The sequence below is a fragment of the Rhamphochromis sp. 'chilingali' genome (assembly GCF_963969265.1).
Source record: "Rhamphochromis sp. 'chilingali' genome assembly, chromosome: 21".
Lineage (NCBI taxonomy): Eukaryota > Metazoa > Chordata > Actinopteri > Cichliformes > Cichlidae > Rhamphochromis > Rhamphochromis sp. 'chilingali'.
In genome coordinates, this window is record NC_137949.1 from 25170744 (window position 1) to 25190362 (window position 19619).

The 19619-nt window shown below is 39.5% G+C and overlaps 1 protein-coding gene across 2 annotated transcripts; it reads left to right on the forward strand.

The window, feature by feature from the left end:
* Positions 1-4156: 4156 nt before the first annotated feature.
* On the forward strand, positions 4157-7925 carry LOC308389801 (platelet-activating factor receptor-like). Of its 2 annotated transcripts, XM_080871336.1 has the most exons (3): positions 4170-4278; positions 4366-4387; positions 6027-7925. In XM_080871336.1, the coding sequence occupies exon 3, from the start codon at positions 6033-6035 to the stop codon at positions 7155-7157; it is 1125 nt and encodes a 374-aa protein (XP_080727462.1). In that variant the 5' UTR covers positions 4170-4278; positions 4366-4387; positions 6027-6032; the 3' UTR covers positions 7158-7925. The 2 variants fall into 2 exon arrangements, with proteins under 2 accessions (XP_080727461.1, XP_080727462.1); XM_080871335.1 differs by lacking the exon at positions 4366-4387 and having other exon boundaries at positions 4157-4278.
* The last annotated feature ends 11694 nt before the right edge of the window (positions 7926-19619 follow it).

The window sequence follows — 19619 nt, forward strand, 5'->3', positions numbered from 1 at the left end:
CACCTCCCTGTGAAACTGTATCCTGGACTTTCTGACAGAGAAACCTCAGAGAGCCCAGATCGGTAACAGCATCTCCAACACCACCACACTGAGCACTGGAGCCCCTCAGGGCTGTGTGCTCAGCCTACTGCTGTTCACTCTGCTGACTCACGACTGCGCAGCAATGCACAGTTAAAACCACATTATCAAGTTCGCCGATGACACGACTGTGGTGGGTCTCATCAGTAAGGACGATGAGTCAGCATACAGAGAGGAGGTGCAACAGCTAACGGACCTGTAAATGGTAAATGGCCTGTATTTATATAGCGCTTTACTAGTCCCTAAGGACCCCAAAGCGCTTTACATATCCAGTCATCCACCCATTCACACACACATTCACACACTGGTGATGGCAAACTAGATTGTAGCCACCCTGGGGCGCACTGACAGAGGCGAGGCTGCCGGACACTGGCGCCACCGGGCCCTCTGACCACCACCAGTAGGCAACGGGTGAAGTGTCTTGCCCAAGGACACAACGATCGAGACTGTCCAAGCTGGGGCTTGAACCAGCAACCTTCCGATTACAAGGCGAACTCCCAACTCTTGAGCCACGATCGCCCCTGTGTAGAGTCAACAACCTGTCTCTGAACATGGACAAAACAAAATAGATGGTTGTTGGCTTCAGGAGAGAATGGAGAGATCACTGTCCACTTAACATCAATCAACACACACTAGATTCCTCCATCTACATCCATCCATTTTGTCTTGAACATTTTGTACATAGCTACTAACGTTTTTCAATTAGTTTGGGTCGCAAAATGTGGTTGAAACATTATTTATTTTGTTAAAAAGGTTTTGCATTTGCTTTCATTTATCAAAATCACTGGCATCCCCAAACGTGGACATGAGATGTCCTTCAGCAGTGTTCAGTGTGAAAACCACAGCAAGACTAGACCTGTCCAGTAGTTTTGGTGCCTAAGCATGTCCCACCAGCTAGTGTGAAACAACGAAATACTGAGCGGAAGCCTGATTTCTCCATGTTTAGTTCAGCATCACTTTACTAAGAATAGTTATTCCCCTGCAAATCCTGTGAATGTCTTTTTTTGGTGGTGTTTGAGAAATTTGCAGCCTTCTCCTCTATTTGGCATTGTTTCTTTTACGAATTTCTTTAGAAAAGAGAATCTAATAGTTCTCACATTCACAGCCACAAGCCTCACTCTGCTGTACAAGGGCAAACAATGTTATACACTGGTGATTGTGATTGTTTCGTACTCAGAGTGCTCAGAGCTGGAAATATCAAAGTTCAAATACTGTTAGTAGAATTTTAGTAGAATTTTCAGGTATCAATATTGTACTTGAGTATTTATTTTTCTGACAGTTTTTTATATTTATTCCCCACATTTTACCACAAATATCTGTATTTTCTACTCCTTACATCTTCAAAATAGGCTCATTACATAAGTTTAACACGTTTGAGGAAAGTTTTTATTTAACAGAATGATACAGACACAACAGTGCAATATAATGTGCAAAAGACTGAGTATTGTGCAAAAAGTAACTAGTTGTATGAATGTGTGTGTGTATAAGATTCTGCAGATGAGTGCTTGGTAGTGACGTGTATGAAGGTATGCGTGTGTTTTTGTCATTCCCGTCACTGAGTGTTCAGCAGTCTGACGGCCTGGGGGAAGAAGCTGTTTCACAGTCTGGCAGTGAGGGCCCGAATACTCCGGTACCTCTTGCCAGAAGCCAGCAGGGTGAAGAGTGTGTGAGAGGGGTGTGTGGGATCCTCCACAATGCTGATGGCTTTGCGGATGCAGCGAGTCTGATAGGTGTCTGTGATGGCTTCAATAATCTTCTCCGCTGATCTCACCATTTGTTGTGGGGTATTGTGGTTTGATACGCTGCAGTTACCATATCAGACAGTTATGCAGCTGCTTAGAATGCTCTCGATAGTCGCTTTGTAGAAGGGGGTGAGAATGGGTAGTGGGAGATGGGCTTTTCTCAGCTTCCGCAGGAAGTAGAGACGCTGTTGGGCCTTCATTTACCATTACCATTCTTAATTATGCAGCTGGTGCTGAGGGACCGGGAGAGGTTCTCCGCCAAGTGAACATCAAGGAATTTGGTGCTCTGTGGAAGTCGTCAAGAGCACCAAATTCCTTGATGTTCACTTGGCGGAGAACCTCTCCCGGTCCCTCAGCACCAGCTGCATAATTAAGAATGGTAATGGTAAATGAAGGCCCAACAGCGTCTCTACTTCCTGCGGAAGCTGAGAAAAGCCCATCTCCCACTACCCATTCTCACCCCCTTCTACAAAGCGACTATCGAGAGCATTCTAAGCAGCTGCATAACTGTCTGATATGGTAACTGCAGCGTATCAAACCACAATACCCCACAACAAATGGTGAGATCAGCGGAGAAGATTATTGAAGCCATCACAGACACCTATCAGACTCGCTGCATCCGCAAAGCCATCAGCATTGTGGAGGATCCCACACACCCCTCTCACACACTCTTCACCCTGCTGGCTTCTGGCAAGAGGTACCGGAGTATTCGGGCCCTCACTGCCAGACTGTGAAACAGCTTCTTCCCCCAGGCCGTCAGACTGCTGAACACTCAGTGACGGGAATGACAAAAACACACGCATACCTTCATACACGTCACTACCAAGCACTCATCTGCAGAATCTTATACACACACACATTCATACAACTAGTTACTTTTTGCACAATACTCAGTCTTTTGCACATTATATTGCACTGTTGTGTCTGTATCATTCTGTTAAATAAAAACTTTCCTCAAACGTGTTAAACTTATGTAATGAGCCTATTTTGAAGATGTAAGGAGTAGAAAATACAGATATTTGTGGTAAAATGTGGGGAATAAATATAAAAAACTGTCAGAAAAATAAATACTCAAGTACAATATTGATACCTGAAAATTCTACTAAAATTCTACTAACAGTATTTGAACTTTGATATTTCCAGCTCTGAGCACTCTGAGTACGAAACAATCACAATCACCAGTGTATAACATTGTTTGCCCTTGTACAGCAGAGTGAGGCTTGTGGCTGTGAATGTGAGAACTATTAGATTCTCTTTTCTAAAGAAATTCGTAAAAGAAACAATGCCAAATAGAGGAGAAGGCTGCAAATTTCTCAAACACCACCAAAAAAAGACATTCACAGGATTTGCAGGGGAATAACTATTCTTAGTAAAGTGATGCTGAACTAAACATGGAGAAATCAGGCTTCCACTCAGTATTTCGTTGTTTCACACTAGCTGGTGGGACATGCTTAGGCACCAAAACTACTGGACAGGTCTAGTCTTGCTGTGGTTTTCACACTGAACACTGCTGAAGGACATCTCATGTCCACGTTTGGGGATGCCAGTGATTTTGATAAATGAAAGCAAATGCAAAACCTTTTTAACAAAATAAATAATGTTTCAACCACATTTTGCGACCCAAACTAATTGAAAAACGTTAGTAGCTATGTACAAAATGTTCAAGACAAAATGGATGGATGTAGATGGAGGAATCTAGTGTGTGTTGAAAATGTGGAACAAGATTCTAGTATTATCAGTTCACTTTGCATTTTTAATATTCTAAATAAATACACAAAAAGGCAACTTCTTTTGTCTGCTCACTTGTTCACATCAGATTGGGGGCACATTTAAAGCATTTAAAAACCACAACAAGATAAACTATCCATTGAATGCAGCATCAGCCTACGCGACTTCCCAGTTCGTGATTCTTGAAATTGGAATTGTTGCATTGTTTGAACGGATACATGAGTAAAATATAAGTTTTCATACGCAGACTTATAATAACATAATAACTGTATATCACTTCATGTCTCATCAGCATGTCGCAGTCATGACGAAATTCCTCTGCAGTTCATTTCTATAACTCAGAAAAATCTTTTCTTTCTCTGCTGATTTTAATTAGCCCCTAGGACATAGTTTCCTGATTCCTTTACTCATATCGCACACGTGATGTTTCTATGGAAAAAAATGTTAAAACTCCAGCGTTGCATTAAAGCGGGGGTTCCTATTCCTTTTCACGGGAATCGTGAAATCGTATAGCTTAATGTTCCTTGTATTGCGCAACTCGGGTCTTTCCTAAGAAGACTGAAACGACACCTCCTCCGCTCTGCCCAGAGAGAACACTCCCACTCACACGCTCACAAGACGCACAAACCCCCTCTCTCTCAGAGAAGTCGCACTGTTGCTGAACTGAAGCTGTAAATCCATTCAAAGTGTTTACGCGCATCAGGAGACTGAAAACAGAAGAAGCAGTTGTGTAAGTGTACAGTTTTCCTTGTTATTTCTCGTTTTACGTGACAAAGTGAGTGAGGATATTAATCATCGGTCTAATAATATGTTTTAGTCAAGAAGAGAAGACAGCAAAGGTAAAAGCATCCTTATTTTCACAAATCGTTCAGTTTTTATTTTGCTTGGAAAAAATTTGTTTGTGAATTAACTGCTGCTCTACTCAAATCTCTAAATGGATTTATTTATTTATTTATTTTTATTTTTATTTTTATTTTGGGGGGGGGGGGGGGGGGGGGGGGTCCACAGTCTTTACAATGCTGTGATTAATTAAATCAATATTAAATTGATGATTAATAGTTGACAAAAGGAAATGTTTGTATTTCACACTCCTTGACTGGTTATGAGGTTATTGGTTGTTCAGAGGAAACCATTAAACAGGTTTCTCTGAACAGATCTGCATAAGACAGATCCAAACAGGTTATAAAATAAACACCTATGGCACTTATTCAGAAAAAAGTGCTGTAAAAATGGTACTCAGTTAAATTTGTTCACAAGCTGATAGTATTTAGCAGTGTCAGTTATTTCCCAGTAACAAGGGTGTGTCAATTTATCAAACAGCGTCACAGCTCATTTACTGTTGGACTACTGTTCTTTATTGTAAGTGGGTGTCAAGCTTGTTGTCTGTAATTTGTTGTTCACACATTCGCCCCACCGAGTGAAATCCCATTGTTCAGTGACAGATTCTCCTCGAACATCTTTAGGTGTTTAGAGTTTGCACCTCCAATCAGTGTCAGCTCCTTTACAGCAGATTAAAGTCTGAGAACCACATCTTTTTTCAATCTTTGACCTTTTGCACTACTTTCAGTTTTAATTCTGATGCTTGTCTTTGAATGAATTCAAGTCATGCCAGAGTGATCACTATCAGCAGCTTCAAGTTCTATAACCATTTTAGTCTTAGTGGCAAAACCAAAGATAAAATGAACATAAAACAGTCACAAATCCAACCTCAATCTTTCCCTCGTGGTCTGCAACTGAGTTTTTAAAGGCTTCATGATGTATAGTGTTACTGCAAGATGCCGATTAATGACTCTACCTATAAAGACTTTGACTGAGAGTTAGATCTTAGATGAGTAATAAGAAGTCTATGGCAGATAAAGTCCCAACAGGCCCTTTTATACAGAGTGTTGAGGTATTTGTTTGGACACAGATTATATTACTATGATAAAACTACAGCTGTGCAAAACACGGCCACAAAACTTCACATGAAGCGTATGTTCAAATATGGGTGCGGTCCAGCAACTCAGTGATTTCATGCTTCTGTTGTTTCCTGGCAAGATGGTCTCCAGTTTAAAACTTATCATGCTTCTGTGCCATTACATCAATTTGGGACATATGATTCATAGCACATAGAAATGTTAAGACTTCTCAGACTGTTTAAAATTACCTGACAATTTCAGAAGATGTGCTCAGATAACAAGAAATTAATTAATACAATAAATGTATGGAATGGCTAATTATTTATCTGGTAAATACATTTGTGCCAATAAAAGGTGATAGATAACTTAGTCCTTGCAGCAAGGAAAGTGCCCTCTTTCTTTATTTTAAATCTTTCTTACTCATTTACTTTTTTTGTTTTTTCTCTATACTGAAATTGAAATATCACAAAAAGTAGTTGTTCTCAAAGATTCTACTTTCTAATATACCCTACCTTTGTCATCTGCATCAAAAGTCTGAGTAAACCATTGTACTGATGATAATATATGTTGTCTCCCACAGGCAAAGATGAATGAAACTATAGGGAATACCGATGAATCCACTTTCCTGGACTCTCAGTTTCGTTATGTGTTCATCCCGGTTTTCTACATCATCTTCTTCATCCTGGGCTTCATCTCTAACCTCTACGTACTGTTTGTCCTGCGCTGCCTTCGTCAAGCCAAGGCCATGGGAGAAATCCGTATCTACATGACCAACTTGACCATCGCTGATCTTCTGTTTGTGTGTGCTCTTCCCTTTTGGATTGATTACTATATCCGTGAGGGAGACTGGGTTTATGGAGACGTCATGTGCCGGGTGACAGGCACCTTCTTTTTCATCAACACTTACGGCACCATCCTCTTCCTTTCAGCCATCAGCATCAACAGATACTGGGCGGTGACTCGGCCTCTAGACGCAGCCTCTTCGGACCACAGAATTCGTGGAATCATCGTCTGTGTTTTTATCTGGGCATTTGTTCTGGCGATGTCTGTCCCTTATCTGGTGAGTCCAGGGACCAACGAGCACTTTAAAAACAACACGAAGATCCTTCGCTGCTTTGAGGGATACCAGGGTGAAACTAATTATGAGAAGAAAAAAGTGGCTGTCACTCATTTTTTAATAATTGGATTGTTCTTTGGTATCTTTTTGCTCGTTGTGATATGCAATATCCTTATTGCTCGAGTGTTAATTTCTCAAAGGCCTCCAGAATCAGAAATTCGGTCCTCAGCAGCTCTTTCTAAAAAGTCCACTGCATCCTCGACTTTAAAAAGGCCCAGAGGGGTGAAACGGAGGGCTCTCCAGATGTTGTGGGCAGTGGTAGGAGTGTTTGTCCTGTGTTTCCTGCCACACCATATAGTTCAAGGCCCCTGGGCTCTGGCAGTGCTGGAGATCGAAGACGGCTTCGGCCACGTGAAGTACAGCAAGACCACTCGTCAGTTGCTGAACGACGCTCATCAGATCACACTGGTTCTTATGGGCCTCAACTGCATTTTGGATCCTGTAGTTTATTATTTTGCCACAGGGAAGTTTAGAAGGTTCATCACAGCCCACATTAAAAAATTAGCAAAGGGAGAGGGATGCTCTCAAATGGCCACCACACAGATTTCCATGGATAGCAGGATTCCAAGTCAGAGACTCCCAAGCGAGCACTAGCTGACCAGAGATGAGTGATTCATACAAGTTCAATACATGTCTAAAATCTGACTATCAAACTCATGTGACTCTCTCATGCTGATGGCGAAGATTACATACAATAAGGCGTTGAGGCATGCACATCTGGGACAATAAACTGTTTAACTTCATGTGATCTCGAACACGTCGCCTTCTGAGTTGCCCCAGAATTTCTGCACTTCCTGTGTGAAGAACAAACCGAAAAGCAGAAGTTTTGCAAGCAGCCAAAACTTTATGTATCTTTAAAGAACAATAGCATCACTCGATGATGACACAAGACATCTTCTCACAGAAATCCTGTGGCGGTGTTTGACACAACATTAGGACACAAAAGCAGGAGAAAATGACAGAATAACATACATGTGTGGGTACACCTTATCTCTACACGTCTGATGTTATGTCAGCAACATGTGTTGTAATCGCACTGTCTGTCCTCTCTGAGAACAACTTTAATTTTTTTTCATCAGGCAAGTTAAATCAGGTATTGTGACACCAAGGAACAAAAGCAGTAATGCCTGGGGTACGTTTCCTCTCTGGTGTTCAGTGTTGGGACACTTCATTTATGTCTTGTGTTGAAATCTTATAATTCACTGAAACAGACAGAAGTAGCGTACGTATGTGTATTTAATGTGTATCTGTGGAAATGAATTGTTTCTAATGTGAGACTTTTTGTTGTCGCAAATTTTGTATTTTCTATTAACTTGAACCTTTTTGTTATTATATATTGTAGAAAACAACAAAAACAAAAATACTCCCTAAAATTTGAAAATCTTTTGTATGTTTTTCAGTTTTGCAATGTCACGATTAAAAGGAGAAGAAAAACAAGAAGCTTCCAGTTAATATATAAACGTACAAACGCTATTGCCTGCGTAGATGCACTCAGCTTCTCTGGGTTTTAACCACATTTATGGTGTGATAGCTTCTGCGCAACAGATAAAATCTGATAAGTCAGGAAGTAAACTCACTGGCAATTTTCATATAACTAACCCAGAGATAGAGTTAAAAAAAACAGGCTTGTTTTAATCAGTCCACTTTCCACTGCATGTCTCGATCTCCTTTCACGAGAGACTTGAGTACACACCCTCCCAGGTCACATTGGCGGGTTCCACGTCGGCGTAGCCTTGGCTAGTGTAGTTTATGTACACGTCTGTGTCAGGCTGTGGAAGATCTCCCCTAGTGTAAACAGAAATATTATCTGTGAATAGCTTGTAGCAAGAGTTAAAGTGCATGACTGAAGTGTGCATGATTCTTCTCTCAAGACTTACGTTGGTGTGATTTCAGGTCCAGGAACATCTTAAAGAAAAAGGAAAAAAAAGAGTCACAAAACATTTTAATTCATACTGATTATGGCACTCATTGCCCTCCATACTTGTAGCCCTCTATACAAGAAGAGCTCAGAGATACCTTTAACTGCTGGAGTGCTGGAGGTGGTCACTGTTCCACTGGTCCTTTGGAAGCCCAGCCAGAAAAAAATAACAGCAGCGATGATGATGATCAAGATCAGAAGAGAAAAGACGAAGGCTGTTATTCCTAAATTCTCTCCCACTGTTGGGAGTTGAGGAAAGAGAAAAGAGACATTAAGACTTGCAACTTCACAGCCAGATGATGCACACAGCATAAATAAAAGATTAATGAATCCAGTCAGTCATGATTGCTATCCATTGTATGATAATCATTTTACAGTTCGCTATTTCAGTTTAAAAGTGAAAGCCTTAAAGATTTTTTCCAGGTTTTTATGGAATAAATATAAATTGCTCAAAACACAAGTAAATACACCTAAAATTTATTAACATTAATAAATTGTCGAGTATTTAATTAAATGTACCATTCAAATTATTATTTTTTCTTCATTTATTTATCTACATAAATATATATTTATGTCCTATTTATGCAATTCTAATATTTATTTTTTATTTTTTAAATAAGCAGATTCGATCATCCTTATTTTAGTAAGTTTAGGGTGTGAACAAACACATAACCAACCTGTGGTTTGTGTTGAAATGATGTAAACTGTGTGGGTTTGGTTTGCGCAGTTGACAACTGAAGAACAGCAGCGGTACTCCCCACTTTGCTCTGGCTTGGTCAGGATCAGTTCCCTACTGTTTCCCTCTTTTTCCCAGGTCTGATTTCGCAGGCGTACCCATGACCAAGTCCCAGTCACTGATATTATGGAACTGCTGCAGTACAGGCTTACTTTTTGTCCTGCTGCAACCGGGTAGTCCGGCGTGGCCACCACCCATAGAGGAGGAAATGTTTCTGTGAAGGAGAGTGCAGAAATAACAGGAAGTTGAGGTAAAGCTGTAACCAATCAGATTTTTAAGCAGGACATAGATGTTGCATGCTGAATGCGTACATATAAACTATTTGCTGACCACAAAAGCGATGTAGTTCTAGAAATAGCAGTGTTGGTCTGTTGGTCATTCGGTTTACTCATTCAGAGAATGAAGTCATTGAACTTGAATGGTTTTTTTTTCCTTTTTGTGCCACTGTACAGTTTTTTCCCCCCCAGTGAAATATTCAAAAACTCTTCTTCTTCATAAGAGGTAAAGCAAGCCATGGTGATGAAGACGAAGTCCTAACTGCTTTAGTGATCTTCTAGCTTTTAATGTGGTGCCATTTGTAAAGCATTGCCGTTGACCAAACTCAGTAAAATATGTCAGTAATATCTGGTAAAATGAATGGCAAGTCAACTGCACACGATCACATAGGATTTATTCCAGTAACTTAGGTGATCCTCCTGGGTTTTCCCTTTGTTGTTTATATTTGAATATGTGAAAAACTGTTAAGCAGCTCATTTAGTTTGGATATGCATGCCTAAAACAGGATGATCTTTAATAACTTTCCATTGTCATCATAAAATGTTTGTCTTGTCGAATATTTTGGGTCAGGTTTAATTACCTTCAATGCCAAAGATAGTTCAGATCCTCTGTTCCACTTAATGTTTAGTTTTAATTATCAAATGTTAAATCATAAGAAGGGTGTAACATGTTATTGAACAGCTCAAAATACTGCAGTACACAGCAATGTTTAGGTTCACAGAGCCACCAGCTTAATTTCAATCATTTGATTCGATCTATCCTTCCAAAAGTTCAGAGTCTGTATTACCTTTGTGAGTCACTGGAGCTGTCGGGGAACTCAGAGTCTGGTTTTGGGCTATAAGTGCAGACAAAATAAGAGGCAAAAATTATTCATGACAAAGCATTAGAAGTCCACTTTCTAGATTCTGTTTTAAAATTAAATGGAAGAAATGTGCTTACCTGTACCCTCAAAGGAAATAAAAAGGAGAAAAAGGACAGGCAGCATGTTGTTTGAGATAAACAAGAAGCAAATACTGCAGTTACCTCTGGGTAACAGGTAGAAAAATGAATCACTGTGGCACTTTAAAATATAGGTGAAAGTGGGGGGGAAGTAAAAGACTGGCAAACTGAGAGAAGGGAAGTTTAAAGTTCCTTTATACAAATAATCAACAAAAAGAGAGAAATAATAATTGGACTCTTCAATCTTCCATACAGGGGAAACTGTGTGCAGTGTTTCCACTGCCTGGCAATACGAGCAAAAAGCAAACAAAAAAATTATATACATAAACACAAATGAGAAGAGTGATAAACAAAATGGACTGAAGCTTGAGCTTCCAATCAGAAATGTGGACTGGAGAATTCAGGGACTGATCCACTGCTTTTCTGACTGCCAGATGACCCACTCTACCACCTGAGCCGCAGCCACTGATTAAAAAATCCCAGGTCTCACTCACAACAGCCTTAAATCCATATAAAGAGCAGCTGCAGCCCCCTGCCCGAGACTGCAACATCAATCTTTTCCTGACTGAATGTGAAGTTACATCTCAACTCAAGTTACATTAATCCAGCTTTTTGAGTACTTATGATTTTTAAGACATTGCACTTCTTGGTCAACCTGGAGACTGGAATATTGGAGGACAAAAGAAAAAGTTTCAGACCTAAAAACCTATTTACAGAAGATGAACACTTTCTAGAAGTCATGTTCTTAAGAAACAACAAAAAATCCAGCAAAGAGTTGATACAGGAACTGAAAGTGAAATGTTTTCAGTGGAAGGGTCGCTGAGGATCTTAAGGAAGGGAAACAGTGAGAAAAGTCTGAGGTCTAATGGAGTGATCAATCCAAATTTTTAATTTCTGGCCCGAATTGTCGGAGAAGATCAGGAAAGAGAGTTTGAACAGTGAATGTCTACAGCCATCTGTGAAACACGGTGTAGGCCGTGTCAGTGGTGTTTGCGATATTTTCAAAATATCTGTAAATAAGATTTGAAACCAGCATGCAATAAGATCTGGAAAATGCGTGATTCACAACATCTTCACTTTCAGCATGAAAACGATCCCGAACACACTGACAATGTGACAGTGTGTCAGAAAAATCACACGGTGGAAAGAAGATAAGATAAGATAACTCTTTATTGTCATTGCGCAGTCATACATAGTACAATAGTACAATGAAATTGGAAAACTGTCCTACGTCGGCACTACATGTAACTGTGGAGATACAGAAATTCTTTTAAGATAAGATAAGAGAGATAAGATAGAATTTTATTAATCCCTCGGGTGGGTTCCTCTGGGAAATTCGACTTCCAAAAAAAAGCACAGCAACGACCGAAGTTACAGTTACAGAATTGTTATATATATATATATATATATATATATATATATATACACACACACACACACACACACACACACACACACACACACACACACACACACACACACACACACACACACACACATATATAAATACAGAGACAAATATAAATAAAATATACAAAGGGGATAAATAGAATAAATAGGAATAAAAAATAAAAATACAAGTGAATTGCACATTTCAAGTATTGAGTCTATTGCACTGTTGACTATTTACAAAAAGTATTGCACAAAAGGTATTGTACAGTGAGGTGAAGAGGCACTACAGCTTAGTTGTTCCCCCCTCCTTTGTCCTCCTGTTTCCCCTCCCTCTCCCCTCCAGAGAGGAGTTAAACAGTTTGATGGCGTGTGGGACAAAGGAGTTTTTAAGTCTGTTAGTTCTTGTCTTGGGGAGAAGCAACCTGTCACTGAACAGACTCTTCTGATTGTTTATGGCCGTGTGCAGAGGATGCCCAGCATTGTTCATAATGTCCAGCAGTTTCTTTAATGTCCTTTTCTCTGCCACTGTCACCAGAGTGTCCAGCTTCATGCCGACCACAGAGCCAGCCTTCCTGATCAGTTTCTCCAGCCTGGATGAGTCCTTCTTTGCTGTGCTGCTCCCCCAGCACACCACAGCATAGAAAAGTACTCCAGCAACCACCGACTGGTAAAACATCCTCAGGAGCTTCCTGCAGATGTTAAAAGACCTCAGCCTCCTGAGGAAGTACAGTCGGCTTTGGGCTTTTTTATACAGGTGCTCTGTGTTGCATGACCAGTCCAGTTTATTGTCCACCCACAGCCCGAGGTACTTGTACTTGTTGACCACCTCCACCCCCTCTATCTGAACCGGCAGTGGACCTTCTCTGGACCTCCCGAAGTCCACAACCAGTTCCTTAGTCTTTGAGGTGTTGAGTTGCAGGTGGTTTGAGTGACTCCATGCGACAAAGTTCCTCACCAGACTTCTGTACTCCTCTTCCTGATCATCCCAGATACACCCCATGATGGCCGTGTCATCTGCAAACTTCTGAATATGGCATAATTCAGAGTTGTAGCAGAAGTCAGAGGTGTAGAGGGTGAAGAGAAGAGGGGACAGCACAGTTCCCTGTGGTGCTCCTGTGCTGCTGACCACAGTGTCAGACGTGACACTGCCATATAATCTGCATCATTATAATTGCATTAATAACATTCTTTACAGCATTATTTCATCTAATAATATTTCTCACAGTATTGATACTGCATTACAGTTGTTTATTGAAGATGTCCATTTGAGGATCCTACCATTATGTTAACTTTTATTACAAGTAAAAATTTGAAATATTTTATACACATTGCATATCTGTGCTTATTTTGAGTTGATGTTCGGTTCATTAAGGGTCTTAAGCTTCACTGGCGTGACTGTCCAGGTGATACATGCTGAGGGAAACTAGAACATAGAAGGATAACTGCAATGCATGCTTACAGTACATATAATACATATAATCTAGGAATGTGTCCGGCCTGAGGCCTTAACTCATTTGGTGTCTTACTATATTTTATTCTACTTGGTAACAGATGATCAGAGTCAATAATTAGCCTCAGAGACCCTGAGGGCTTGAAGTTTATTGCCTTGTATGGAAGGTGTTATAGAAAAGAGAAGTTCTATGTCTGTTTATAGCTATTACAGTTTTTTCTGATTGCTTAAGCACATTTTTTGTAACTATTGGCTAATTTTGCAAAACTCTTCACACAAATAAGAAAACCTGTCACCCAATAATCAAAACATTGTAGTTCTCTTGCAAAAGCAAACACAGCTAGATTAACTCTTCACACCTTCGTAAAAATGGTGTTTCCGTATCAAACAGTACACACAAGCCATCATCTACTAAGCACACAATGCGCCAACTGCACACCGATGGTATGAATACAAAACACATCTGGCGTTTGCCTTCCCTGTGCACAAGGTAGGCTATGTCAGTTTGAGCTCATACTTCTGTCATAGATCCATAAGCATGGAGGGATCCAAACTTCAAGTACTGGTGTTTATTCAAACACATCAAAACAAACACAAGTGTTTATTTCCAAGTATAGGATTATTTGCAATCGCCATAATGACTATATGGGTTACGTGGTCTGCAGTGAACATGCTTCCTCTGCCCCCTCCTCGTCTTCCTCTTGCTCCTCCTTGTCCTTGTCGTCCTCTTCATCCTACTTCTTCACCTCCACGTCCTCTTCCTCGGCCTCCTCTACTTCTCACTCTTTCTGCTCCCTCCATTGTACTCCGCACACACAGCTTACCTGTATTATAGTGCTTAGGCTGATTGCAAAGTGAACGAATTATCTAAGAAAGTTTTCACATGTGAAAGTGTGCCAGACAGTTGGCAAATTAGTGTTAATGATAGCCATACATGTGTATACTTTTGCTAGGAGTGTGTTGGAAATTTGGAAATTGAGTGTTGTGCAGTGAATTGTGCCTACAGTCTTGCAAAGTGTGTGTTACAAAATTGCAAACTGAGTGCAAAGCAGTTTTTGTGCTTTTAGTTTTGCACACTCAGTGAGTGGTTTTGCTATAAGTCTGACTAGTTTTAGAAATTGTGCTACAGGAATCACAGTTAGTGTTTAGGCATTCGGTAAAAACTGTAAAGATGTACGATAAACTGTGACTAATGCCTGGAACCTATTTTAATACGCCATGGGGGGGGCGTGTACCCCACTGCTTTATAAGTATCCACAACATGTATTTTGGTCAGAAGGCATATCTTGATGTTATCTCCGGGCTGTTAATAAACTCAACGTTTGATTGCACTTTTCTGGGGCCTCCGTGGTTTGTGACACTGCTCTACATTGATCGATTTTGCGACATAACACGACACGATACGACACATCACAACGCAACACAAACAACACAACACAGTATAATAACTTAGTAATAAAAAAGATTAATAAGTGTATTTGTATTGCACGCCATTATTATTGCACATTAATTATTATTGCACCTTGTTATAAATATAAATATTATTATTATTACTGTTTTTACCGTTGTTAACCCCCCCAAAAAAAGTCCAGGTACGTAGCCAGTCAGATCAGCTATTTGCATTGATCAGGGCTATTGCCCTGTCGTAAAAGCTGTCCTTGAGTCTATTATGTTCGGGACCTCAGCAGCCTGAACCTCCTGCCAGACGGCAGCAGCTTAAACACCCCGTGTCCTGGGTGTGTGCAGTCCCGTAGGATGCTGCGTGCCCTCTTGAGACAGCGAGTGCTGTACAGGTCCTTCAGGGAGGGAAGAGGATGTCCAATGATTTTTTGGGCCATATTGATGACCCTCTGGAGTGCCTTTCTGTGTGCTGTGGTGCAGCTGGAGAACCACACACCGATGCAATATGTCAGCACACTTTCAATGGAGCAGCGGTACACTGCAAAAAACGATTTTCAAGAAAGTAAAAAAAACCTTGTTTATGGACATTTTTTCTTATTTTTTGCCTAAAAAGAAAATATATTCTTAACAAGCAAGTTTTGGACAAGAAAATAAAGCTTATTCTAGGAAAATATGTCTAACTTTTCCTTAAAAGGATATTTCAGCTCATCTTGAGCTTTATTTACCAGTTACAAGGCATGACAATGGTTTGGTTGAATTTCCAGAATAAAAATAAGATTATTTTTCTCATTTCAAGAGTAAGGGCATTTAAACAGCTGCTCAGTTTAAGAAATGTATTTATTGACACTAAAGTTTAATATAATTGCTGTCAAGTTTGACACAATATGCAGTATATGAACAAAGGCAGGAACTAAAAGCACATGGTAAACATGAAATACAGGCCCATTTGAAAAACAGAAACAGCACAACTCATTCACTTTAGGCCATGTCAAACAGAATAATAGATCAGCATCAGTATATCTATACTATGGCAATGCTAAAATCGCATTCAACTGTCAGAATTTATAGGAAAACAACAACTTCATTTTAAAAATTGTCACAAAACTGTCCAAAACAATAACCTGAAAATACAGTTCATGCATGTAAAGCAGTGTACCTTTTATAAAACATATGTTGAGCTCACGTGTAGTCCAATTACATCACCCAGGTAATATTTCATGACCGCACATGTCATATCTTTGTGTGTGAAACTGTAATATGGAATGGAATCTCATATCATATCATTGTTGGCTGGCTTTCCACCACTGAATCAGTCCTATATGCCCACATGTTACTCAGATTTCTGTTCACTGCTGATGAGGGTTCCCTCCTAGAACTGCAATTGAGATTGGTTGATTAATTGACTAGTTGCGGATAAGGAAATTAAATACAAGGTACACTGATAATTTCTAAAAAATTTTAATGTCAGAAATATACTGCATTTTATAATTTACTCTAAAATATACATGTTTTCAAGCTGAGTTTAATAAATGGATATTCATTTAATGCTCATTGCTATTTGGCAGCTTAACTGTAGTTTAAAAGCCTTGAAAAATCCTCAAAAACCTAAAATGGGAAAGCTAAACTAAAGAACACAGGAAACATGGAAAATGTTGCAAAAACCTTACAACCTTGAACAAGGAACATAAGACATGAAAACATCAGGGAGGGAACACAGATGATAACACAGGAGAGAATACAGACGATCCGACAAAGACCACACTAAATATACACACACAAAAGGAAACGAGGAATTGGCAGACAGGCACGAAACACAGCTGACACTAATCAGATGAGAAGAGACCAGGAGGAAGCAAAACAGAATACACCGATGCAGGGCAGGGACTATCAAAGTAAAACAGGAATAAACACGAATATCGAACCAGGGACAATACACTGAAGACAAGGGAGGTACAGAGAACACCTAAACACTGGAAATAATTAACAAATAACTAGGAAACTAACTGACACAATGAATATTAATAAACACAAACAACCAAGGAGACTGCGGACCATGACAATCGGTTTATTTAAAACAAAAGTTTAAAAAAATACAAAATGTTGTTTTCTCTAGTAGAAGAAATTAAACACTATCAGAATATTCTTTATAAATAGATAGCATTGTTGTGGATTATAAGGAATAAGCATTAACATATCTACTGTTAAGCTGTAAAAACAAGTAGACATCTAACATGAATATTTTATATGATTATTTTCAAAGATATTAAAGTATATAGTCAGTCTCACCTTACAGATTTTTGTGTCCTAATCGATCCGCTGCATCGTCCATTGGCAAGGTGGTCGGAGTGTGTTCGAAGAATGTGATACCAAAATTAGCTGTAAACACGATATTCTTTGACACATCCATCTATGCCACAATCTTCACGGAAATCTGGACTATGGCTATGTGCAGAATTAATATGACTCAGTAGGGATTTGAGGGTCAGACCCACAAAAACGATGTAGATAACACAGCGCCAAATCATTTTGTTTTACTGGTCTGTGAACTACTTTTCCCATAAAGTCAAGATAACCAGGATTATTCCATTATGGGGTAGGAATGGCTATCCTAATTCAGTGCCTTAACAGCTGTAGTAAGTAACAGCACCCACACGTCAGTATTTACAGAACATAATCTAACTAAATAGTCAAATATTTAAATATATATCATTTTATAGGTATAAAAGAGCGAACTAAACCATTTCCGTACACAACCCCATACTCCTGAGTTGGTACAGCCCACCTCAGTGAGTTACTGACCCATTGCTGTGTCAATAAAAGCGCAAAATCTAAGAGGGCTTTTGCTGTCTTAATTTAAGATGAATTCCCTTATTTTTAGTAGCTTTTTGAAGAGATGGTGTCTTATTCTCAGGAATTTTTGCTGATTATTGTTCTCAGAGTCGAAACATAATTCTTATAGTTAGCTCAATCAAGAAAGAAACAATTCAGTTTTAAGAAAATTTGTCCTATAGTAAGGTGTTTTTTTTAATGTGAAAAATCTAAATTAAGGTGTAGAATCTTAAAGTAAGCAAATAATTCTTGAAAACAGCTTGTTCAAGAAAGCATAATACTCATTTTAGGTGCAGATTTTCTAAATATCAAAGTGTCTTTTACTTATAATAAGTCACATTTTCTTCAAATAAGCATACATTTTAGACAATTTTGTCTAGTTAAAAGGCATATGGCAGTTAGATTAATTTGCTAGTTTTAAGAATTCTAGTCAAGCAACTTTTGCTTACCCCATTGGCAGATTTTTTTGCTCAAAACAAGAAAAATTTGTCAGATTTAAGAATATTTGGCTTGTTTCAAGTATAGCTGTTTTTGCAGTGTAGAAGACGGTCAGCAGCTCGTTCTTCAGGTTTTCTGAGGATTCTCAGAAAGTGGAGATGCTGTTGGGCCTTCTTTAAAACCACAGAGGTGTTAGAGCTCCATTGGAGGTCTGTGTCTATGTGCACACCCAGAAACTTGAAACTGGAGACTCTTTCCACACACTCCCCGTTGATGCTGACAGGCTGCAGCTCAGACTTCCTCCTTCTGAAATCAACTACCAGTTCTTTTGTCTTGGTGGTATTGAGGTCCAGGTTGTTATCTACACACCAATCTGACAGCCTCGGAACTTCAGCTCTGTACGCCGTCTCATCTCCCCCAGGGATGAGCCCCACCACGGTGGTATCATCTGCAAACTTGATGACTGCGTTGTCTGGGTGGGAACTAACACAGTCATGTGTGTACAGAGTGTACAGTAGGGGACTCAGTACACAGCCTTGTGGAGAGCCGGTGTTAAGGCTGAGGGCTGAGGAAAGATGAGGCCCCACTCTAACTCTCTTGAAGAAGAGCTTGTTCATGAAGTCTGAAGGAAATATATTACAAGAAGCTTGCCTAAGAGACCTCAGACGAAATGAAGAATAATATAGAATATGAAGAAAGAGAATACAGAAATGAAGAGCAAAAGCAGTCATAACAAATGCTGTTTTTGCCTCATATACTGTATTTATTTGTATGCTTGCACCTGTTTCAATAAATCACACCTAGTTCCTTGCAAAATACAACAAGAGATGACCAAAGACATCAATAGTACTTACTTATGACTTACACCTTCAAAAATGTTGCTTTTATTTTAATCCATGACTTATAATACCATAATAATGAGTCACATGAGCTATTTTCTAAATGTATTTTGAAGCGTTTCAATCTGGGTACTGCTGTTTTTGTACCTTCAATGGCCCACATCCATTATCTCATCACTGGTTGTTGATCTTTGTCCCTACTGGTAGTGTAGTTCTACACACAAAGTGCTATAGAAATTAGCTGACTGTCAGGTTCATGTATATGCATTGTTTTTGCAAAGTGAAGCTTCTGAAATAGGAAGTGGTTACTCTTGCATAACTTATCTGTTGCTAAAACAAAGCAAGAGCTTCAGATCATTTCTGCACAACAAAAACATCGAAAGAGCCAGATGGAGTATTTTTAAAATCCACATCAGTGGAAAGAATGACTTAATAATTCTAAATTCATAAAGCTACCCCAGCTTTCTTTGGGTGAGAGCCTGGGTACACCATGGACAGGTTGCCAGTCTGTCGCAGGGCTAATACATAAGCTGTGTCCCAATTCAGGGGCTGCATTTGAAGCCAGGCACAGCCAGGTGATGAAGGCTGTTCCAATTCGGCTGCACCAAATGCGACCAACAAATTCATTTCCTTGAATTTAAAGCATGGGTTGGGTGTATCCTTCGTGCCTCAACCTATCCCAGAATTCATAGCCAATTCCAGTTACCAACAAGTGGCAGCAGCTACTTAGTTGTAATATTACTCTTATTACTCTTTCTCTTTTCAATACTTTATTAATTAAATTATTATTTAGAATTTGTCCCAGTGTCCTGTTATATTTTAGATAGCAAGGGAGACA

Excerpts from the sequence above, each read along its gene's own strand:
- LOC308389801 (XM_080871335.1), top strand. The coding sequence starts at position 6,033 with ATGAATGAAACTATAGGGAATACCGATGAATCCACTTTCCTGGACTCT.